This window comes from Tetrahymena thermophila, assembly GCF_000189635.1.
Source record: "Tetrahymena thermophila SB210 genomic scaffold scf_8254777, whole genome shotgun sequence".
Taxonomy (NCBI): domain Eukaryota; phylum Ciliophora; class Oligohymenophorea; order Hymenostomatida; family Tetrahymenidae; genus Tetrahymena; species Tetrahymena thermophila.
Genome location: NW_002476535.1, coordinates 324,608 through 349,124, shown reverse-complemented (window position 1 = coordinate 349,124; position 24,517 = coordinate 324,608). Strand labels below are relative to the sequence as shown.

At 22.3% G+C, this 24,517-nt stretch overlaps 6 protein-coding genes across 6 annotated transcripts; 3 read left to right on the top strand and 3 right to left on the bottom strand. All coding sequences in view use genetic code 6, as the record gives it.

The window, feature by feature from the left end:
- Positions 1-1,286: 1,286 nt before the first annotated feature.
- Positions 1,287-4,570, top strand: TTHERM_00371240 (bowman-birk serine protease inhibitor family protein, putative; the record flags this gene model as incomplete). The annotated part of the gene is made up of 2 exons (XM_001009554.2): positions 1,287-4,431; positions 4,527-4,570. The coding sequence occupies 2 exons, from the start codon at positions 1,287-1,289 to the stop codon at positions 4,568-4,570; spliced, it is 3,189 nt and encodes a 1,062-aa protein (XP_001009554.2).
- An 816-nt stretch (positions 4,571-5,386) lies between these two features.
- TTHERM_00371250 (transmembrane protein, putative) lies at positions 5,387-6,238 on the bottom strand (the record flags this gene model as incomplete). The annotated part of the gene is made up of 3 exons (XM_001009555.2): positions 5,387-5,465; positions 5,553-5,801; positions 6,063-6,238. 3 exons carry the CDS (start codon positions 6,236-6,238, stop codon positions 5,387-5,389), a joined length of 504 nt encoding a protein of 167 aa, XP_001009555.2.
- A 735-nt stretch (positions 6,239-6,973) lies between these two features.
- Positions 6,974-8,005, top strand: TTHERM_00371260 (hypothetical protein; the record flags this gene model as incomplete). The annotated part of the gene is made up of 1 exon (XM_001009556.3): positions 6,974-8,005. The coding sequence occupies one exon, from the start codon at positions 6,974-6,976 to the stop codon at positions 8,003-8,005; it is 1,032 nt and encodes a 343-aa protein (XP_001009556.1).
- Positions 8,006-8,312: 307 nt separating this feature from the next.
- On the bottom strand, positions 8,313-13,231 carry TTHERM_00371270 (kinase domain protein, putative; the record flags this gene model as incomplete). The annotated part of the gene is made up of 11 exons (XM_001009557.2): positions 8,313-9,381; positions 9,443-9,690; positions 9,755-9,847; positions 10,009-10,299; positions 10,375-10,522; positions 10,589-10,763; positions 10,838-10,989; positions 11,137-11,515; positions 11,800-12,469; positions 12,668-12,961; positions 13,058-13,231. The coding sequence occupies 11 exons, from the start codon at positions 13,229-13,231 to the stop codon at positions 8,313-8,315; spliced, it is 3,693 nt and encodes a 1,230-aa protein (XP_001009557.2).
- A 411-nt stretch (positions 13,232-13,642) lies between these two features.
- Positions 13,643-17,937, bottom strand: TTHERM_00371280 (phage head-tail family protein, putative; the record flags this gene model as incomplete). Its single annotated transcript, XM_001009558.2, has 11 exons — positions 13,643-13,830; positions 13,969-14,731; positions 14,856-14,948; positions 15,005-15,292; positions 15,364-15,511; positions 15,591-15,753; positions 15,830-15,981; positions 16,040-16,424; positions 16,544-17,117; positions 17,434-17,733; positions 17,791-17,937. The coding sequence occupies 11 exons, from the start codon at positions 17,935-17,937 to the stop codon at positions 13,643-13,645; spliced, it is 3,201 nt and encodes a 1,066-aa protein (XP_001009558.2).
- Positions 17,938-19,472: 1,535 nt separating this feature from the next.
- TTHERM_00371290 (DEAD/DEAH-box helicase) lies at positions 19,473-21,757 on the top strand (the record flags this gene model as incomplete). The annotated part of the gene is made up of 2 exons (XM_001009559.2): positions 19,473-20,791; positions 21,058-21,757. The coding sequence occupies 2 exons, from the start codon at positions 19,473-19,475 to the stop codon at positions 21,755-21,757; spliced, it is 2,019 nt and encodes a 672-aa protein (XP_001009559.2).
- Between the last annotated feature and the right edge of the window lie 2,760 nt (positions 21,758-24,517).

The following is a 24,517-nucleotide window of genomic DNA, read 5'->3' as shown; positions in this document are numbered from 1 at the left end:
TTATAAGTTTTAAGTGAGTCTTATAGCTGTCCTTGAAAACTTATCATTATGTAAAGAAAATATTAATTTTTAAATTATAATTATAAATTAGTTTTAAAATGTTTATTAATTCAAAAAAAAATGAATTTGATATAAATATTTTTGAATCATTTAAAAGAGTAATTTTATTTGGCAATTTAATATTAGATTTTTATTGAGTTTTGCTAAAAAGTCTATTTATATTATGGTTAAAGTTTAAATAAAATATATATTCTATCCTTTAATATAATTAAAGCTATATTTATATAATTAAAATATTTTAGAAAAATTATATTTTAAAATAAATAAAATTTATAAAAATTCCTTGTCAAATCAAAAAAAATATAATTATAATATATTTTTTATTTAATATATTAAGAAACTAAGGATTATTATATTACAAATAATTAAATCAAAATAATATTTAGATAAGTCTTATAAATCAACAACATTCGATGCATAAATATTTATTTATCCTACATTATTAATAACAGCTGTAGCAAAATCGGTTATTTATGATGAAGTAATAGTGTAATTAATATTTATTGGTGTTATTTTTGTTAAGTAATAATAAATATTATTTTTACATTTATTTGTTGGAGATTTAAAAATATTTTTGAAATTTTACAATTTTATTTATTTATTTTTATTACTAAGTTTAAATTACATATTTTAATGTAAACTTTAAATTATTAATATTTTTAATAACAAAAACTTACTTTAATTAATATTAATAATTGTCAGAATTCTCATTGTAATTTACAAACTTACTTACTTTTTTTTCTCAATTAATTCTTTTATATCCTAAAATACTTGAAGTGAATTTTGTCAATGTTTTTTCAAGTAAAATATAAATATATAAGAAAAAATAATTCTATTCTAATTTATGTTGGAAAAGGAAATTAATAAACATTTTTTCATTAATAACTTTAAGTTTTCATTTAATTTGATGATATTATCTACATAAAATATTATAAATTTATATTTGAAAGAAGAACAGGATAAATTAGGAAAACATATTTATCCTTAATAATCATAAAAGCTAACAAATGATTTACGAATCAAGTCCGAATCTTGTTTAATGTGAGAAGCCATTTAAATAAATAATCATACATTCTTTATTGAGTTAATTATTTAATATATTAATTCATTAGAAATACTAAAATTAAAAATCTTAATTAAGAATGAGAAATCTTAAACTAAATTTGATATTTTAATTTGTTTTTATTTATATAAATGCCTAACTAAATCCATATAAGAATGTAATTATGGCTGTCGTATATGATCAACTCTTGATTTAACCATGCAATGTTTTACCTGATAACAAAGCTCAAATTTTTCTCTTTTCTAAGCTTTTCTCAGATATGCCTTCTTTATCAAAATTTACAGTGTCTGGATGGTTTTTATTTTAAGGATAATATAATTAGGAATATAGTTTATTTTCTGTGCATCGAAATGGCAATTTAATAGTGTCATTATCATATGATAATTCAAATATTATCTATTTAAATGTTTAAGGATTGAAATCTTTTAAAAATAATCCTTTAGTCAGTCATAACACTTGGATTAATATTGTTTTAGATTTTGATACAAGTAATCTTATTTGTACAGTAATGGTTGCAACTCCTTCTGGTAGGTTTTCATTTAACTAAAGTATATCTTACGTACAACTTCCTATTTTACTAAACGAATTAACATTTAACGGAGGAAATCCTCCTAAAATTTTAACTTTGAATCCATCTTGCTCTTAAACTAAGAAACTCTATTTGTATATTAATAGTTAATTAAATATTTCATCATTAAGTAGAATAGAAGATTATATATATCATACAAAATCTTCTCTCTTTTAACATTACGACTATTATTACACTCTAAAGAATGATAAATTTTTGGTTGGTGACTATAACAAATTACAATAAAAAATCTTTCTTAATATAAATAATAATTAAGAATATAATGTTTTGTAATCTGGATAATCTTTCTACACTGCAAATATAATTTTATAAGGGTAAAACGAATATATTGTTTCCTTTTATGTAAAGATATCAAGTCTTTAGACCATTCCTTAATCTATGCTATAGATCTATAATTATGGTTCAATAAAATATGTCTCCTTCAAAGATAACAGCTTCATGTTAGATTCTGATTTTTTGCCAGTCTCTAGTGTTACATAATGGAATCAAATAGTTATTATTTTTAATTAATACGGGAAAGCTTAAATATCTCTCATAGTATAAGGGAGTGGAGCTTATTTAACTCAAAGTTCTATTACCATTCCATGCTATTTTATGTTATAATTTTTATCCTTAAATGTATCTTTTCAGCTTAGTCATATCCGAATCTTTTTGGGCTCTGCTCTTTATTCTACTTTAGATTGCTTTTTGCAAACATTTGATGGGATTTGCATTATTTGTTAGCAGGGATATCTATTAGATTTTTAAAACAAAATGAAGTGTGTATAAAAGTAAAGTCCTTATACTGATTATGATATTATAGGGGTTAAAGATTCCCCTTAAAGAATTTAGTGTCCTTAGGATATGGTAAATGATATTAACTCCTCTAACAATTGTGTATGCTTAAGAGGATTTTACTTTGATGGAAATCAATGTTAAAAGTGTCCTTCTTATTGTTTATACTGTAATAGTTTGTCTGATTGTAGCTCTGATAGAGATTAAAATAGAAAATGTATTAATTCCAACTATTTTGACGATGGAAAAAATTGTATTTAGCCTCTATTAATAATACCTAGCACAAATAATCTAAGGTACACTATTTCTAAACCAAATATTGGACAGGGGTGCGGAGCATCAGGAGTTGAAACAGATCCAAATAAGTTTATATTTACATAATTTTAATTAAATATGAATCCTTCTGATAAATCTATTTTCTTTTCCTTTGGAATAAGTATTTTAGCATATAATTCTGGTTTTAATTAGATTTAAATAGCTAGGGTTTTCAAAAATAATAAAGATATATTAAATATATTCTTAAAAACTGACACAAATCCAGCAAATGGAGATGTTTTTTTCAGTATACTTTTTACTCTCGATAACTCAATACAAAAATAATTCTAATTTTTTCCTTTTGACACAGTTTGGCTCGCTTATTGGAGTGATAATATAAACCATATCTTTATGGTAAATTCAAACAGGGTGAACGAGTATGAAGAATATAGAAATTACTAAGTAAGTTATGATAATTAAATATAAATTTGCATAGGTAGATGTGATGTTTAGCTCGACACAACCTTAAATTGCTTTTCACTGTATCAATTTCCTTTTACTTTTATTAAAAATATTAATTATCCCACAACAGAAGGAATAGATTATCTCTTTAGATTTATGGCTAAGGATGTTTAGCTACTTGCTAAATATGCTTTTGATTCAAATTAATCCAATTTTTAAAATGAAATCAAAAATAATGATGGGATATTGTCCTCTACTGATTTAATTTTTGTAAGCCCATTACAATTCTATAATGTTGTGTAAGGATTTGGTTTGTCCTAAACTACTTATGGAAATGTAAATTTTCTTGCTGGGAACACCTTTTAGATATTAACAACATCATTTAACATAGAATTTCAAGGATAAATTTAAGAACAACTGATTTTATTTTACTAGATGATTTACTTTAGTAATATAAGTATAGTTTTTTATTTTGAGTTTTATTTAGCTTTAAATATATTTAGAATAATTGTATGCCTAATAGAGGGTTGCAAATCTACTTAAAACGCTGTTTTATATTTGAATCAGTCTAATTTTGTACTGATTCATCCCTAAAATTACAGAACTATGCAAGATATTAAATTTTTAGAGTACTTTTAGGTAGATATTGTTTGTAATCAAGTTAAAGAATCACTCTTTTTTTAAGGATTACTTTAAACTGAAGGACTTTAAAATATTTAAATATCTATTCCAGGCTAGTATACTTTATTATATATCGATAACTTTAGTATTTATGATGCCTATGGATTTATTTATTATGACTACACTCAATTAAATCCTTGTTACATTTACATTAATGTTTAAAATATGAAATGTATAAGACTTAAAAATGGATACCTCTACTATAAGAATGCTATTATTACACAGAAGTAGTGTTTATAACTATCAGTAAACACTAATTAAATTTTTGTAATTAATTTAAAGAATCAAACATGTGATTAAGTTATAGTTTCTTCTTAAGATAATATTCTTTGTGCAGTAGGAGAATATGTAAACGGCATATTTATTTGCAAAATATGTAAAGATTAGAATGCTGATCCAACTAAAAACTGTTTGAAGTGTCTTTCAAGCTATTTTTTAAATCAATCTCTTAAAAAATGTTAAAAGTGTAGTGCTATATGCAAAGAATGTATAGATGATATGAATAACTGCACTGACTGTTATTTTCCAGATCAAGGCCCGCCTTCATGTAATTGTCTACATGAAGGATAATACTTAGACTCAAATTTTTAATGTAAAAAATGCTCTGATAAATGCAAATCTTGTATAAATTCTTAATTTTAGTGTTTAACATGCTCATCACCAAGTAGGGTACTGCCTTCATGTGAGTGTAATACAACATATAAAGAGGTTAAATCTTAATGCGTTTTATTAACCTGCGAAAAATAATACCTGACATGCACTATAGACCCAAGTAATTGCTAGTAATGCTAAGCTAATAGAATAAATCCGCCACAATGCTAGTGTATTTAAGGATATGTTGAAGGTCCAGATGGAAGTTGCTAACACTGTCCTTTAAATACCTATTACAATTCCTTAACTTAAAGTTGTAAAAATTGCTAACAATTTTGTATGTAATGCACATAAAAAGAATGTTTACAATGTATAAGTGGACTAAAATAGAATGGTTAATATTGTTAGTGTCCTTCTAATTTGCAGTCTTTTCTATCAAAAGATAACAAAATTTAATGTTTAGATGGGCTAGATTTATCTATAAAAGTTTAATTAATTTAAAATACATATATTATCTAGATTATTTTTACAAAAGACATGAAAGATATTGATTTTTCTACATCTCCTCTAAACAATATACTTCAGCTATATATTCCAAATATAGATAAATAATATTATAGTCTTTCTTCTCCAAAAATAAGCAAAAATATATTGAAAGTAAGTTTAAATGTAAATAAAGATTTTTATGCCTAATAGGCATATATTTACATTAAGGATAATTAATACTTTTTAAGCAGTGATCAAAAAAGTATTTTGAAATATTCCTACATTAATTAAATGTTAGGATTTTAGATTGGCCCTTTAATATTGTAATCAAAAAATTTAGAAAATTAGTCAATTGACTATTTAAATAACTAGATAAATAGCTTTAAAGATGATAATAGTAGTTTATTCCAATTTATTAATCAGATTCAGATTGTGTTCTATCTGCTTAACACGTTGCAGCCAATAGCTGGTTTTTTATTACTTAATACAGTTGTTCCACCAGATCTATATAAATTTTATTAGATTATAGGAATGTTTATATTTCCTTTTGTACCAGACTACCAGTCAACAATTTATAAATAACAATTTTACTTTTTTAATAATTTGCTTGATGTATAAGATTCACAGTAACCTAGCTATGGAAACTTCTACAAATTTGGGTTTGTGCTAAGCTTGATTGTGAATATCCCAATTGTAATTTTAAAATAATCAGCTTTTTTAATACTTTTAGGGATAGCATAAGTATGGTTATTATTTTCAAGAGATTAAAAAAAGTAAAGCTAAATGACTAAAATAAAGATATTCTTAATTTAGAGGATTAATTGTGATAATGAAGTAAACCTTTTAATAATAATGATTTCAGTATTTATTTAATTCTTTTAAATTGAGTAAAACAATTATTTTTATAGAATTGTATTCTATATTGCAATTTTTTAAATTATTTTTTAGTTAAAATTATTTCACTTTAATCTTAAAAATGTCATTAATAATTCTAAAAAAAGTAGCGAATACTCTAAATTATTTTTTGAAAGAATCCAAAATAAGAATTCATTGCTATAAAGAAGCTATTTCATAATTCAAATGATAAAGAAATATTTTTACTTGGCTATAATTTTATTTTTATATAATTATCCTATTTTAGTCTGTGCATTAAATGGAACGTTGATGTTTCTTTCATCTATATCAATTTTTTTTTAAAAACCATATACTAATATTATGAGTAGATACATTAAATTCTTAGGCGATATGATCTTTAGCTCTGTTTGGTATCTCCACATATTGATTATATTATAATTAAAAAAAATTTAATATAATGCTTAAATAGATAAATAGGGACTTGAGGATTACATTTTAGTTGGAAAAATAATTTTAATTCTATTAGTCATTGTTAACATCTTATTCACGCTTTAAATATTACTGGAAATTTTCCTTTTAATTCAGAATATTTATAAAACACACATTACAAAAAATAAATCAGTCACTATTGAAATAAAATAAAAAATCATTTTTAAATAATAAAGATTTAAATTAAAATGAAATACTAAATTAATGATTGATTGATTGTAAGCAAGAGATCATTATTAATCATAATCTATCAAAAAATGCAACTAGGTTTTATATTATTTAAAATAATAAAAAGTCAAGATAAAATTATTTAATATTAGTATGTGCATTTAATTTTAAAACTTGTTTATTAATAATAATATCTATATAAAAAAAACCATTTTATCCATGCTTTACAAGATAATTTTATTTTTTTACTTTTAAAATTAAACAAAAAAATTCTATTAATTATTTAAAATATAAATAAAAAAGATGTAATTATGTTTTTGTTTGTTTGCTTAGTTTTGCTTTGCTTTGTGATAATATAATTTTTGTTTGATATTATTAAAATATAACTACACCTAAAAAACACATTTGAGATATTATTATTATTTACTTAATCTTAACTATAATAACAGCGTTTTAAAATCTAAAAATAAAAACAGCAAAAAGCTATTTTAAATTAGTGAATGAAAAAATAAGATTCAAAAAAAACAATTCCTTTGGTAGCTAAAAAGGCAGAAATTATTTTTTCTTTACCTAATTGCTAACCTACTGGCTCCTATTATCTTCCTTAAATCAATTAATAAAATGGATATTTTTAATAAAATCCTATTACAAACAATTAAAATTAAACAACTTAATAGTAAGTAAATTAAACTAATGGAATGATTCGATCTGCATCAGGGACTGCATTTCATCCTTCTTAATAATAGTCCTAAAGGACTGTCTCAGAAATACGTAAAGTTGGATCTTAAAAAGTATTATCTAGAGTTAATCATGGTCTGATTACTAATGGACCATAAACTCAATCTTAAACATAACTTCCTTAGGCTCAAGAGAATAAAAAAACAAATATTCCTCCAACTACTCCATTCATAAATTTAGAAAGAGATAACTATGCTTAAGATATAGCAAGAAGAAAGCTATTTATGCAAGATTTGCACAGCGATTTACATACTAAATAATATATTTCTGAAATCAATTAGATTTCTAAGCAACCTCCTAAAAAGAAAACTCGTCGTCATAAAACAAAATTCCATATAGTGAAAACAAATAAGAATATAGAAAAGCTTTCTAATATAATTTGCAATTTCATTTAAGATAATAAGAAATTTACTGGATCAGACGTTGCAGTTGTGCCTTAATATGAAAAAAATGCTCCGTTTGCTTAAAGTACACTAGATTTTGCGGATTAATTAATTGAAGATAAATAGCATTTTAAAGAAAAGTATGGGTTTGATGAAAATAATTTAAGAAGAAACAAATGTGTGCTTGAATAAGTAGTTTTAAATAGGATGGAAAAGCGTGTTCGTACAAGAGAAAAAAATTAATAGCTTAAAAAAGCAAAGCAAGGTATTCCAGATAACCCATATTATTATGATGGTAATAGTTAATCAATAGATGGAGATGATATAATAGCTCGTTTAGAAAAACCTGTTGAAAATAAAAACATATAGCTTGCACTACCAAAAATATAGGAAACCAATGAAGAAAATTGATTTAAACAAAAATAGAATATATTAAACTTAAAAAAAACTAAATTTTAATCAATAATAGATAGAAAATTTATAGTAATGATATTTAAGTCTTTGGTTGAATACAAACAGAGCATTTTAAATAAAACAAACATGATTCATTAAAAATAATATAATTAAATAAATAAATGAGTAAGTAAATAAATAAATATATTTATATATAATTTAATATCAAATCGTATTGATAAATATTATTTTAATTTTATAAGAAAACTTAAAAAATATATATCTTTCTAAAATGAATTAATCAATCAATCCATATGTGTTAACATCAACTATGTTGATATTAGCTTTTTCGGGCTGTCTACTAGTTCATATTCTAGATGCTTTAATTATAGATAATAGATTCTCCATTTACCTCAGTATCACTATTAAAATTGAATGTCTCGATCTGCTATTACTGCTTATTTGAAGCAAATAACTCTTATTTTAGTTTATAGGACTTACTTGAATTATTGAAGTTGATATCAGAAGGTGAAAACGGTGTTACTGATCTATTAAATTAAATATCCTCTGCAAAGAAAAGTTCAGATAAGTGTAATGATTGTTTATTTTCTTCATCCCTTTTTCTTTTAATGTATTAGTCTTGCATTTTGCTATTTTTCTTTTATTAGCTTAAAGCTTTTTCACGAGATTTTAGTCCTTTTTTACTACTTGATTTCATTTCAGATTCTTGCTACTAAGTTTTAACTTCATCAAAATTTTTGCTTAGATTGTCACTTGTGTTGTAAATTTCATTTAATTAACTAATTTTTTATGAGTTTTAAATAAAATGCTGCAATAAATCACTTGTTTTTGATGAAGAAATCATCTCTAAGTATTTCGAATTATTTTAATTTTAAGGAGATTCATCTAATTTAAAATTCTCATCAAGTTTGTTTATTTCATTATATCCATTTGTTAAATGCTCTGTGTTAGTGCTTTCTGTGTTTTATTTTGACCTAAGTTTCTAGTTTAGATTTTCAAAGTCGATCTAAATCTTTTAAAGATCTATATTTTAAGATTCTTGTAAATAATCATCCTATTTTAATTTTTTCTATTCATTCACAACTTGAGTGGTACTTTATCGGCTTAGTTATCTGGATGATGAGCCACTGTTATTTTTATTTCTTAATTCCTCTTAGATATACTAATATTATTACTGTCCCTCAGCTGACAAGAGTGAAGTTTGTTTTTTTATTTACTTTTCATAATTTTATTAAGTATCATTTTCTAAAGTAGCTCCATTCCTCAGCTAATTTGGATTTTCTTCATCTTAAGCTATATTCATATTTTTGCAATAATTAGAAAACAAATTATTTTAATTTTGTTAGCACTAGATTTGATCCTAATCCTGACCACTAAAAATATAAAAAAAAGTTAGCAAATCAAGAAAAATTAAAATTATTTAAAAATAAATACAAGCCATTTTATGATTAAAATTCATCTTTTCCTTCCAATAAACTTTTTTGATTTTCATCTTAGTCTAAATTTTATAAGTAATTTTTTTCAGCTTGACTAACTTAAATTTCGCCTTGATTATATCTGGCTCCAAAAATAGATGGCCTGGCAACATGCTCTTTCTTAAGAGCTTATATATTTTTAATAATTGGAGATGAAGAAGTTTGAGAGAAATCAATCGAATCTTGAAATTCAGAACAATTAACATCCTTTTGTTAATTTATCATTATTGATTAGTAAATAATTAAAAAACTATAAAATGTATGAATTTACTAGTTTTTTTTCTCTTTTTGCTTTTTGCTTTAAATCTTTGTAGTGTTTCTTAATTGCAGCTAATTTTTTAATTGGATTCTCTCTGTCATAATCCTTTAGTTTAAATATTGTTTTATTGTAAAATGAAAAAAAATGTAATGAATAATTTAATAAGTTAAAAAACGTTTGTAATTAAAAAATTAATCTGCTTAACAAAATATTTTTTTTGCTCTCTATTGAAATTTTAAAATAAAAAAGTTAATAAATAATTTTACTGTGATAAATGTTAAACGCATTTCTTCATAACTTTTAGTATTACTACAAGAGGATTCAATTGGATAAATTCTCTCATTAAGTAATTCCATTGGTAGTATTGCATGGATTACTCCAATAAAAATACCAAATATCGATAGTGAATCATATTCGTTAGACTTGGAAATGTAAACAAAGAAAATTAAATTTGATAGGCAATACAAGGGTAATGCATATTCTAAATTTTCAATCATCTCTTTACATAAATTAATGTTGGGACCAACATTTAAAGTAGATTATTTTATTATACAATGCTATTTTTAATGTAAATAAATTAAGATTAATGAAGCTATTTTAAAAATGTTAATTATAAAAGAATTAACAATTACTTTATCAACCCAATATTTCAAAACTAGCTAAAAGAAAGTCCAAACCAAAGCGAATGGTATCACTGGAGCATAGAATAAAGAAGAAAAAACTGAAGATATAACTATTGAATAGTTATTATATAAATTGAATATTGGATTTTCAAAATACCTAAATTTATTAATTAAAAATAAGAATTTAAAAAAAATTTCTTATCTAAAATAAATAAAATATTACTAGTTAAGTTATTCCTGATTACCTACTAACTTTTATAAATGTTCGGTATTTCCGACTTTCATAAAACCTTTTCTAATACTTTTAGAAACATAAAATGGTATGTTGATTCCTTATACTAAGTTTTAAACAATCATATTAGTCATGAAAATGCTATTCATATTATATGCTAATCCTCCTTGATTAATTATTAAAAAAATATTATTGAAAAAAAATAAGTTAAATTTATTAAAAATTAATTCAAATTTCTACCTGCTTTAAACAATTTTCCATAGCCATCACCATCTTAATAAATAAACACCTAAATGATAAATAGGAGCACACTAGTATTTAAAAAGTGGCCAAACGCCTGCTTTATTACTATTGAATCATAATATCCTATTTTGGTAGGTCTTGCCTCTTTCCTGTTATTTAGAAAATAATTTTGATTATTTATTTATTTAATATTTTTAATTAATTTTTTGATATGAAAATTTATTCTTAATATATTATAATAAATTTTAGAGTTTAAAAAAAAAATAATTAAAAAGATTTAAATAATATTATTTTACTCTGCAATAAACTGAATTCCAATTTATACACTTAAGTTCAATATGATGATAGATACAGAGATTGAAAAAGATAATATAGTTACTATTACACTATCTTTATTTGCTTCAGCACCTACTTTCATTTGGATCAATTAAAATGAGAAAAGAAGGCCTAAACAACCCCCAAGAAGCAAAAGTGTTATAAAAAAGAGAGCACTTCTTCTAACTAATAGTTCTCCTTGTGTGTGTCTTAAATTTAACCAGAAAATATTATTTGGATCTGGAGCAGGTTCAATCGTAAGAAATTTATCTTAAAACTATAATTTTTATGATTTTTTTCCAGTTATTAGAGAAGCAAAATACTCCACATCCTCGTAGAATTCAGTTATTCTTTCTTAATCTTTTATAAAATAGTTTTTATAAATAAGTTAGGAGTCACAAAACAAAATTTTGAGAAAATTAAATTGTTTAAAAATTCAATATTGAAAAAGCTCGGGTTTTGTTTGTATCTTATTGTCAAATATTTTTATGAAAATTAATTAAGTGAGAATCAGAAATTATTATTATTATTAAAGATTTTGCACTTTAAAGCTGATTATTATAGTTTTTTATGGAAAAATTTTTATTTTGATGTAAATATTTTAGAAATAAGTAATAGATAGCTGAAATAAATAAAATAAGTACCATCTTCATATTGCAATATTACATAAGCATAGCCAGTAAAATTGTTTATTTTGTATCTGTTTTCTCCTACAGTTGTATAGTCCTTTGAAAAATTATCTCTTTATTTTGCTACTTCTGCTATGATATGATGTAGTTTAGCTTTCTACTTTTCATCTTTACATCTAGATAATTTTTGGTTTAATTAATTTAAATTGTTTTCTATTTCTTTAAATTTCTTCAAATCAAAACATAGTCCTACAGATACTATCTCTGTTTCTTTTGGCTATTCCTTTAAAACATCTGCTATATTTGAGTTATTCGAGTTCGAATCCTTATTTGAATTATTGTCTCTTTGATTAGCCTTTTTATTTTATTTCTATTATACAGCTAAATTTTTACTAAAATACTCTTTTAATAGCTATTCATAATTTAAGTTTTCTATATCTCCTTCATATGTAAATTCATCAGGAATGTCAGAGACTAAAATGGAATAGTCTGCAGCGTTTATTTCCCTTTCATCGCATTCCTCTTCAGTTAATCGGATTTAATATCTAAACTTTTGAAATTGAATGATGCATATTATAATACTAAACAGATTAAAGAAAGACTAGGAAGTCATCAATGCTTTTTCTGATCTTTTATTTCCAAGGCTGAATTCTGTAACCCAATTTTTTACACACTCCATATTTTACTAATAAATAAAAGAAAAAATTTAGGTTAATTAACCATTTTAATGCTTTTTTATGATTTTTTTTCATTTTTTATAATCCACAAATTATTATTTTATTTTTAAAAATAATTTACATTTTTTTATAATAAAAAATAATTTGCTTTTAATATTTTATAAAAAAGTAGATTGTATAATTTTTTAAAAATTTTAATTTTTTACCTAATTAGATTTACTTAGCTAAGCAGGGCTTTGGCAATCAACTCCGAATGCTGAATTTGTTAGTAAATTAAAGAAGCCTGAAGTCAAAAAGAAAGTCAAAATAAGTCTAGCTGCAAATTTTATGTATTCTAAGTATGCTACATAAGCTGATCCTAGAAAAGCTAATTCTATAGTATCTACATTTAAAGGAAGATTAGTTTTTTAAATTTATCTTGCGCAGCATCCGCAAAAAGTAATCTATTCACCAGGTGCTAATTCTTCAGGCAACTTGTCTTTCCCAACACCTGTAGCTTACTAAGTTATAATTTATTTTGATAAACAAAAAAATAGTAAATGTGAAGGTTAATCAAAATAATTTACTTGGTGCAGTAGAGCTAATTACAGATTTACTTTATTTTTTGTGCCAGGTGTAGCCTTCTATTCCTTCACTTAAGCTCGAATTTTGCTTAAAATGACTTATTCAACCGATGTATAAGTCTTAATTATTTCAGGCTAATCATTTTTAGTTGCACAACTCTCTTGATCTTTTTTTTCTTCCTAACTGTATTTAGTATCCTCTCTCATTTACCTAATCTTTTTAGTGATATTTCTTAAGTAGAATTAAAATTTTTGTTTGATGATAATAATTGAATTAAAAAAATTAAATAAATTTAAGTAACTTTTTAATCACAATTCAACCAATAACATTTTCAAAAGGTAGAAGTAGTTTGTTTGTTTGTTTGTTTTTTTTTCTTTAATAAAGCTCTATTTAAACCATAAACATAAATAAATAAATAATTGCCATATTCTTAATTATTTAATGAAAAGGCAAAAAAATAAATAAATAAATAAATAAATTAGAACAGTAAAGAAAATCAAATAAAACATATAAATTCAATTTTATTATTTTCTTTTCCATAAATAACTAAACTCTTATTTTGTTTAATAATAAATAGCAATTTCTAAAATCGATCAAAGCTTTTTATTTCATTTAGCTCATTTTATGCTATTAACACCGTTTGTACTTATTTCTTCATCTTCATTTAAATTTATAACTCCATTAATTGAATTTTAAATTAACTTTTCTGTAAATAATTCATCTTTTTATTCTTTAGAAAATTCAGATCCATTTTTATTCAATTTTGCTTAGCTCTCTTCACCATTTCTATTTAAAGGAGTATCATCTATTTGAATAAAAACGAAAAAAAAAATTTTTAATCTTTTTAACTGGATAGAAAATATAATAAGGAGGAGATTTAAAAAGTACAAAGAAACAAAAATTAAAAAATTTAATTAAATATTAATTTTATTAATTAATTAACCTTTATTTAATTCAATAACGTTGAGATAGTCAGTTTCGGACTAATTATAAATTTAAGGAGGTGACTAATCTTATGAAGGAGAGCTAAATCCAAAATCATCATTATTTAACTATCCTAAAGTTACTTGATTCATATATTTATATTATTTTTTACTTTTTTAAAAATTCATATGATTTTTCACCTTTTTACAATTTGTAGAATTGTGGTTTTACTTATATAATTATGTAGCTGTGCTTGTAGAATTTTCATATGTATTATAGAGCTCTTTATCATTTTTTATAGTATCAACTTCTTATGCACAATTAATTTCTAAATTTATTTAAATTTAGTTATTATTTTAAACACTCAGAGGCTAGCTATTCATTATTAAATCTGTTTAAGCATCTTGCTTAATCTTTAAAGGACTACTTTAAAGATTATCAGTTTCTTAATTTGTTAAATTTTATTTATGAACTGGGCTTTTTTTACTAGATTAATCATCTAAATTTATCTTACAACTATTTTAAAGTTCTCCACTTTATTTCAAATCTAAAATAATTTATTAGTTTTTTTTCATTGCTGCAAAACTATTTTCACGAGAAGTTGCTTTTATGTAATCTCTTATACCAGGAATTATAATTTTGTTTTTTTCTTAAAGTTTCTTTTTAAACATTAAGCTTTCGCTATCTTGATTTTCTTAATTTAAAGCAGGAGTTCTAGGAGAATCGTCTGATTTTTTATCAAATTTGGTAGTTTAGTAAGTGTTTTTGAAAAAATCTTTTTTCTATTATTCATTTTAATAAAAATTTATAATTAAAAAATTAATTTAATTGCTTTCAAAAATAAAATCAAAGCTTAAATTTAAGTAAAAATTAAATCAATAAATAAATAAACAGTTAATGAATTACAGTATTCTAAAGATTTGAAACCTACGATTTTACTCGAAATATATGATATTCAATAGATATATCTTTTTTTACTGGGTTTTCTCTGTCATAATCCTTTATTAATAATGATAAAGTCTTATTAACATTTATTTTTAGGTAAAAATCTTTACAATATTAAAATAGTCACGAACTTCTTCATAAGTGCATTCGTTAGGAACTCTTTCTCTTGTTTTGAATAGTCTTTCATTTAAAGTTTGCATAGGTAGAAATGCATGCACCAAACCTATGATAAAACCAAAAACTGATATTTAGTCAACAGAGCCACCACTTATATAAATAAAGGCCATCATATTAGACAAACTATATAAAGGTAAGCAATACTCTAAAGACTCAGTAATTTATAAACACAATTATAAACTTGGATAAAACTTGACAGTGGATTTATGCATCAAATTATACTATTTTAATTTTACAATTAAATAGATAAAAACAAATTTTTTTGTATATTTATTAAAATGAATTTTCTTACTTTATCAATCCAATATCTTAAAAAAATTGTCATGATCCCCCAAATTAAAACCAAAGGAAAAACAGGCGCATAAAATAAAACAGAATAAACTGTTTCTAAGTTTCTTGCATATTCTATCTCTATTTCAAATTCTGGATATTCAAAAAGGCTTTTAAATTAATAAATAACTATTTAATCAATAAAAATATCATAAAAATTAAAAAAATATATATAAAATAAATAAATACCTATTCAATTACTACTAAGAAATAAGATTTAGTTTATGAGAATACTTTTTAATTAACTTAATTGCTAGATAATTTTTTAAATAGTCTATATGAATTAACTTCATACCATTCGAAATCACCATTTATGTCAAAAATACTGTATTTATGTTTAAAGCGAGACCACCTAATTAATTAATCAAACATTATTTGTTTTTGATTGTATTTACTCATGTTTTCTTAATTTAATATTGAATATTTACCTCTACTAAATATCTTTCCATAAATATTCCCACTTTTAACTATTAATACCTGTGTTAATATTAATAGAATACTTGACATTAAAAATTAAGCTAATGCTGTCCTGATAGCAATAGATATAAATACTTAGGTTCTTGTTGAAAGTCCTTAATTTCTTTTATAAAAATTAATAAATAAACTTAATTAAGATTTGCATTAAAAAAAATTGTTACTTTGCCAAATAGACTATTATTTTCCTTAATATTGGGTTCAATATTGAAATACAAATTGATATAGCTATTGAAATCAAAGAAACTCCTACTGAGTATTCTTAATGTTTGTTATCATCATCAACATGATTCTATGCAAAGTTTAATCCCATAATTATTGAAAGAGATGTACCTAACAATATTGCTGTTAATACGAAAGATAAAACTCTTCGGGTTAACTTTTAAACTCTAGAATATTTTAAACTTTTCCAGTGAATATTATTTGGATCTGGAGCCTACTAAATGCTTATTTCTTATCCATAATACTTAAAAGTATTGTTTTTTTACTACAGTATGATTTAATCTATATAAGAGTTTTAATGGTAATGCTGAATAACCTCTTCTTTGTCTAATTATATATTAAATAGAAAATTTAATTTAACAAGGTTTCTTATAATTCAATAATAAATTAATTAATTTTTAATTTTATAAAATAAATTTAAATTATTAAATAAGACTACAATATACCTTATTCTCTTTGAAAAATTATATAAGCATAGCCAGTAAAATTTTTTTCAATAAATTCTTGAGATAATCTCTCACAATACATAGATTCCATAGCTTTTTTCTTTTATTATAAATCAAGAATTTTATTATTCAAATCAGAGACATCCTTTCCTTACAAGATAAGTATTTATTTCTCTATATTTAAACTATCAAGCTTTAACTTATATGAGATGATTTCATCACAATCAAAGCAAAGTCCTACTTAAAATATCTCAATTTCTTTACCAGGTAATAGATGAGTTTAGAAATATTCCTTCAAAATTTCTGGATAATCAAATTTTTCAGGGTCTCCATTATATTCTATTTTTTTTGGAATGTTTGAGCACAATATAGTGTAGTCATTAGCTTAAACATCATTTTCATCGCAATCAATATCAATATTGCGCTACTTAAGTCTAAATTTCTAAAATAGCAAAATGATAATAAAGATACTTATCAAATTTAAATAAGATTATATTTAAAGTAGAACTTTCTACTCTGACTTATTTCCTAAGCTGACAACGGTAATCCAATTCCAGTAACATTAATCGTTTTACTGTTTATAAAAAAGGCTTGTGAAAATTTGTTCTTAAATATTAATAATAAAATCTGTTTTAAAATAATTTTTTGATTTCTTTCATTTCATATTCATTTTTTTATGATTGCTACTGGTTTATTTTCTAATAAAATAAGAAGGATACCAGCCTGATTTTATTTGAGTAATTGAATATAAATAGTTTCGAAAGTTTATAGAAGTTAACTATAATTCTAAGTTTTTAAATAACTTTGAAGGGTTTGATTGTATTTATTTATTTGTTTGCAACTTAACAAAAAAAAAAATTGATAAATATAATTATTTTAAAGTAAATTACAATATCATGAGAGAGATTATTTATTTCTTCTTAAGATAAACATGCTGTACCAAAAGCTCCATTAGTAAGTAATCCATACAACCCATTTAAAAAGAATAGAATAGTTTATAAAATAATACAAAACTTTAGAAATTCAAAGTACATAGGATAACCAGATCCTAAAAAAGATAGCTATAATATATCATGCTTAATACTCAAATGCTCTTTTTAAACAAACTAACCACAGCATTAGCATATCTATAAATTTTCTACTATTCCAATTTCGTTAACTTAAGCTTCTCTACCTATTTTAGATGCTCCCTTTAAGTAAATATTAAGTTTTAAGACTCATTTTGTAATATATAAATACAAAATTACTCTATGCATTTCTGCCTTGCTAATATCGCCAGGTATAAGAAGAGGGTCATAGCCTTCTACTACTACTTGTCTAAAAAGCTAATTCTTTTATTTTAAATTGTCTATTACTTATTTAGATAATTTTCTTTTTAATTCCAACTACTACATCTTCTTTAATATAACAATTTGTCCTTTTTATTATTTATATAAGATTTAATCCAAATCATTTAATGATTTAAATATTAAATACAGCCAAAAATAAATTCATTTAAACTACTAATAAGTATTAGGCTTAATCTATTATTTATTAATTTCCAAAATGAACTCATTATTTACTCAAAAATGTGTAAATTAAAGCATACGTTATGTAATAATATCATGAATCATTAAATATTTAATGATTTTTATTAATATTTTTAACATATAATTTGTAGATGCATGCATTTTATCCTAAAAATTAAATTAAACTTATGAGTAAAAAAACGGCTGAATATCTTCATTATTTGCAATTTTAAATTTATCAATATTACATTAAAATACTGAACCATTAATTTTATGGATAAACAGGAAAATGTAAGTCATTTATTTTATGATTAAGGTTAAAGTAAAAAACTTAAATTAAATATTTAAAAAATTTAAAATAACATTTTGACAGTTTTAAAAATATTTTCATCTCTTATTTTCATTTTTTATTGTATGGTTTACCTATATTGCAACATTTTTGCTTATTTTAAAACTTATTTTTAAACAGAATAAAGTTTTTTGTGAGTAAATTTTCCAAATTCATATTAGCTTAATACTTTACAAATAAATAATAACATTAATTCTAAAATTCTGATTATACCTTATCATTTTTTATTCAATATCTTATAAATATATCATTGTTTTTGTTCTTTAGTATTTTAAAATTATAAATATTATAAGTGACAAAATTTAATTTAAATTTTCATTAAATAATTACAAATAACAAAAGCAAATTTTTTTTCATAGATAGTACTTTTTATTTAATAAAATAAAATAAATCAAATAAACTTATAAGAAATTATTATACAATTTGATACAAAAATAGTAGATTTTAAGGAAATTAATTTTTGAATTAATTACAATTAAAATTTTAATAGCCTTTAATGTTAAAAAACATCAAATTAATTTTATTTTTTTAAATTTAATTTCTGAATATTCATTTATTAACTCTTAATATTATTTAAATATTTATGTTAATATTAGGATTTTAATAGTGATTTAAATTTATTGAATAAAGGTGATATTGTATTTTATTTTTTTAAAACCATTTTTATTTAATTATTAATAACAAAAATTTGTTCTGCTAAATTAATATTAAAATAATTTGTATGATTTAAAACTTTAAAAACTGTTTAGCTATTAAAAAAATTTCAATATTGACTTTAATAAGTAAAAAAACTACTTTTTAAAAGATTCTAAATTACAAGATTAGTTTCTCTTTAAAATTATTTTTACCAGTTAAACTTTTTTATTGAAATAAAATAAATTATATTATTTCAAACATATATCAGTTTATAGTTATTCAAAGATCATCCAATCATATATCAAAAAAGAATCTCTTTAACTTTAATCAATAGATTTGCATCAAAAATTCTATTGATAAATAAGATAAAAGTAAATATTTATCTTTATATTATAGTCTTTCTATTTTTCTATTAGTAGATTTGCAAATAAGTATAATGAATTAACAAGACAACTTCAACACAGAAATCTCTCATAAATAAATAAAATCTTTTCACTAACTTAAATTATCTTCAGGAGACTATTTACGTGCATTAGAGAAGCTACACTTTACCGAGCCAACTCCAATTTAAATACTTTCAATACCTGAAGGTTTGACAGAAAAGAACATTATTGCATAGGCTAAAGCAGGAACAGGAAAAACTTTAGCTTTTAGCAGTATTATACTCGAAAAATTGATAAATAGGAGGCAAACAATATTTTAAGATTCAAATCCATTAGTCTTAATTATATTACCTACAAGAGAGTTAGCAATTCAGGTATTCGAATTTATTCAGCAACTATTAAAGGCTCTAAATACTATAAATCCTAATTTATTACCTTATGTTAATTGCGGAATCTTTATTGGAGGACTACCACTGCAAGATGATAGGAGAAATCTCAAAATACAGCATGTAAAAATAATAATTGGAACAATAGGAAGAATTGTAGCTCTAATAAAAGAAAATTCATTGGTACTTTCTTCAATAAACACCCTTGTGCTAGATGAGGCAGATAAACTAATGGGATAAAAAGACTTTTACAAACACATAACTTATATATTTGATGCTTTAAATAAGTAGACTCTAAATAATATATCTATTAGTAGTTAATTAGATATCAACAGTAATATAGAAGAATTAAAGTCATAATAAGAATAAACTCTAATTTAAGATGAAAAAGAAACTGCTTTTGAAGTTCTTCAAAGGAGGAAAAAAAACTTAAAGTTACCTGTTTAATACTTAGCTTATTCGGCAACTTACCCTGATGATCTCAAATAAAAAATTGAGAAATTGATGGAAACAAGTGTATTTGTAGACGCAATTTAATTATAAAATTAAAGTGATTCACAGAGCACTGAAAATTAACAGAATGATAATAGAGATTTGAATCTAGAAAATATCATTTAATATAGAGTTGATGTAAAATAGGAAGGAAATGTTTCAGTAACAAAACAAAAAATAAATATTCTCACAAGTGTTTTAAAGTAGATTAAGTTTAATCAAGCAATAATATTTTACAATGATAAAATCAAAGGAGAAAATATTTTTAGTGAACTTAAAGCTTAAAATTATTCTGTTATCTTTATTCATGGAGATTAAACTTAGGCAGATAGAATCAAAGTTATGAACTAAATTCGTAGAAATAAAACTTAAATTATAATTTCTACTGACTTACTTTCAAGAGGTATTGACATCACTACTATTGATTTAGTTATAAATTATGACATACCCTCTTCTGTTGAAACATACTATCATAGGATAGGGAGAACTGGAAGGTAAAAAATTATATTCTTATTTCAAAAAAACTGGTCAAGAAGAACAATGAATAATAAAAAATAATATTTTTTATAGCATTTTAGAAACAGCCACATTTTCAATATTTTTTTATTAGAAAGATAATTAGAGGCCTGATTTTTTAATTTTTAAATGCACATAAAGAAAATTTTATATTTTTGGATTAAATAAAAATGAATTTATTGTTGAAAAAAGCATAAAATGATATGAAAAATACTTTTTTTAAAAATTATCATGTATAAAATAGGTATGGAAGATTTGGGATAAGTATAATTTTGGTTCAATAAAATGAAGAAAATTTTATTCAGTAAAATATAATACATTTTTGCAGATTATAAGACCTGCCTTAAAATTTCTCTGATATAAATTTAAGACTGGAATAGAAGCTAGCTGATCTTAACTAAGGTAACAATCTAAAATAATCGGAGAATTAGTCATTGGAGAAACAAGAAAAAAGTCTATCATCCAACTAAAAGAAAAATCTAAAGAATAATCCTTAAAACTATCACCATGAATTTACTCAAGGAATACTAATGAAAGAAGTAGATGTCAATGAAAAGTTTTACGATGAATCTACTTTTAAATATTTTGAGGAAGAAGAATGCTCACCCATTTTGCTAAATGGATAAACTGAACTCTCAGGATCCATGTTTTCAGATGAAGATGATATAGATAATGATATTGAAGAAGAAGAAGATGATGATTATTCATATGAAAATTAAGATGAATCAAGTCTTGAAAAATAAGCAGCAGATATTAAAGGTGAAAAATAAAATATAATTTCTAATAAAAAAAATCATATTTGCTAAGATAAAAGTGAATGGGGATTCCTTTCATGCTAGGTTTGCTACGAATTTCTTTTAGAGTCAGAACATTATTTAAATAAAAAATTTGAAATAACAAAGTACTTTAATGTAAAAAAAGTTAAATAAATTAAAGCTGATTGACAAATAGCTAATAAATACTTCCTGTAGATGACAGTAGGAAGGTAAAAAATATTAAAATATTATTAAAAATAAATTATCTATTTATTAAATGACATACTTTTTACAAGTTATATAAATTATTTTGTATAATTTTAGGATAATCTTAACAAAAATTTATCAGGAATTTTATTTTTCTAGCTATTTAATAATTAATTAATTAAGGAAGATATAAAAAAAATTATTGAATTTTTTGTCACAAACTATAAAAATCGTTCCAAAAAAAATAAAAATTTTTTTAATAGCTAAAATTAGATTATACAATTGAATAGCAGTCATTCGATTGTAAGAAAAACAAACATTCATTTATAGAAATATGTAATTTTAATTTTGTTTTATTGTAAAAACAAATTTAATTATAGGTTTGACAATTGATAGCCTTATTTTAATTAAAATGGCTATATTTTTGATGACTTTAAATAAATAATACATGTTGTAAGAATATTTAACTAAATAATTAATTAAGATGAAATTTAATAAGCGTTTATTTTTTTAGTACCATTCGTTTATCGATCCATCTATACATAATTTATATAACAATAGTAAATTATTACTAGTTGTAAATTAAAATTTTATAATACTTCAAAAAGTACCCTTTTAGTTTTTTCTCTCTGATATTTTTACTTAACTTATTTTAAGGAAACTGTAAATGTATTATAAAATATATCCCTAAATTTCCAATCATTTAAAAATACTTTTTTTAGTTTTGATCCTAAACAAAAATTTTTTGTTTAAGAAGATACTGTATTAATTTTTACTTAAATATACATTACAATAAAAAGTAAAATCTGTTGGATGTTTTTTATTATCAGATGTTTGTTTTTAATATATGGCTGGTTGAATAATTATTTATAGTTCTTATTTAAGTATAATGTTAAATTAGTTAAGACGAGATATTATAATTCAGGATTCGAAAATTCAGTCTAACTTGTTAACATATTATTTATAAATTTGATGCTTAGTTACAAAATTATAATTATGATATAAAACAATTATTTGTTTGATAGAATTTTTTATTGAAAAAATAAAATTTATGTTTAAAAATAAAATAAATAAAAATTATTTTACTTTGTCAATTATCTTAATTAATATATAATAAACTATATTTTCTTTCATTTATAAAGCGTTTTTTAATCTTTCTTTTTGTGAAAAGTAACATAAGAATTTATTTTTATTTAGTAAAATTCAGGTTTTTTTTATCTTTCAAATAAAAGAAAATTTATTCATGATGGAACAAAATAAAAAAGATCATTTGGTTTTGATAAGTAAGTATTTTTTAATTAATGGGCTGTAAGATTACAAATATTATGAAATAAAACTTCTTCAACTATTTATTTTTATCATAATTTGAAGTAAACCAGTGTAAGGTATCTAAGAAATGTGCAAAAAGACTTACTAAATTAATAATTTTGATTTCTTTAATATTTATACCCTTGAATTTTCTTAATTTGAGAACAACATAGTAACTTTTTATAATATCAAATTTTTCTATTTTAAAAAAAAAAACTATGAAATTTATTATTTTTTAATAAATTAGAATGGACTAAGTCTAGATTTTAAAGGAAATAAAATTTTAGGAAGTCATTAATTAGTTGATTGATCATCATATTAAAAATTGAATTAAGAAGGGGAAATCTTTCTTTCGTTTTTTTGTTTTGCAATGTTAATTAATTAGATTTAAATCTGGTGAAATTTTAATCATTAACAATTTTTTTATAAAATGAAATCTATTTACATTCTTTTAAAGTTTTTAATTGAAAAAATATTAAAACCCATAATTAATTTTATAACAGTTACGAACAAATTTTGTAAATAAATGAAGTAAGAGTATATTTGTTTTAATTTATTTCACAAAAAATGAGTTTCTTTTATAAAAATGGCTGATCTTTTTTAAAAATCTGCTATTTTACTGGTGGATAAATCACTTTTTATTAAGCATTTACTATCTCTCTCTATAATAAATTAAGCTTTGTTAACAAATTAATTTAGAGCAATTTATAGACTAGATGGGATTTTATAAAGCAAAAAATTATGTTTTTGAATAAAGGCTATTTTCTTACTATCTCAAAAGTAAATTAAATAGTGATTAAAACGAATAAATAGAATGAGAATCAAACTAATTTCTTAAAATAACTAATTAAGAACATATCAATAATTTATATTTAGAATCTTCAATAAATTAAACTTCGATTCTAAAAAATTTCTAGATTTTATTTTAATTATACTAATAAACTCTTTTATATTTATCAATTTATGATAGGGATTACAGATTTTTTTAAATTTTTGAATTATACGATAGCAAATAAATTAAAATAATAAGCATACAATTTTTTAAATACTAAGATAATCATATAAAAATAAATATATTATGATTTATGGTGAAATAGACTAAAGTTTTTTTGAATTTTGTGGTGAAAAGAGAAAAAAGATTGTAGATTAAAGAAATATTATAAAGTAAAAATTTGAGCTTTTACGTATTTAATTAATTAATTTAATAAGAGGTGGGTTTTATATTAACGAAAGCCTTTATTTGAAAAATAGCTATTAAAAAGTGGTGAATAAATAAGCGCATATTTAAATTAATATCTAGATTCAGCAAAATAAATAATTTATCAAAACAAAAATTAAAAAAAAAGAATCTCCAAAAGATAATCTGAAATCACATAAAAATTTATTTGATTTATAATAAAAAACTATATAATTGATTTTCTATAATAAATATTA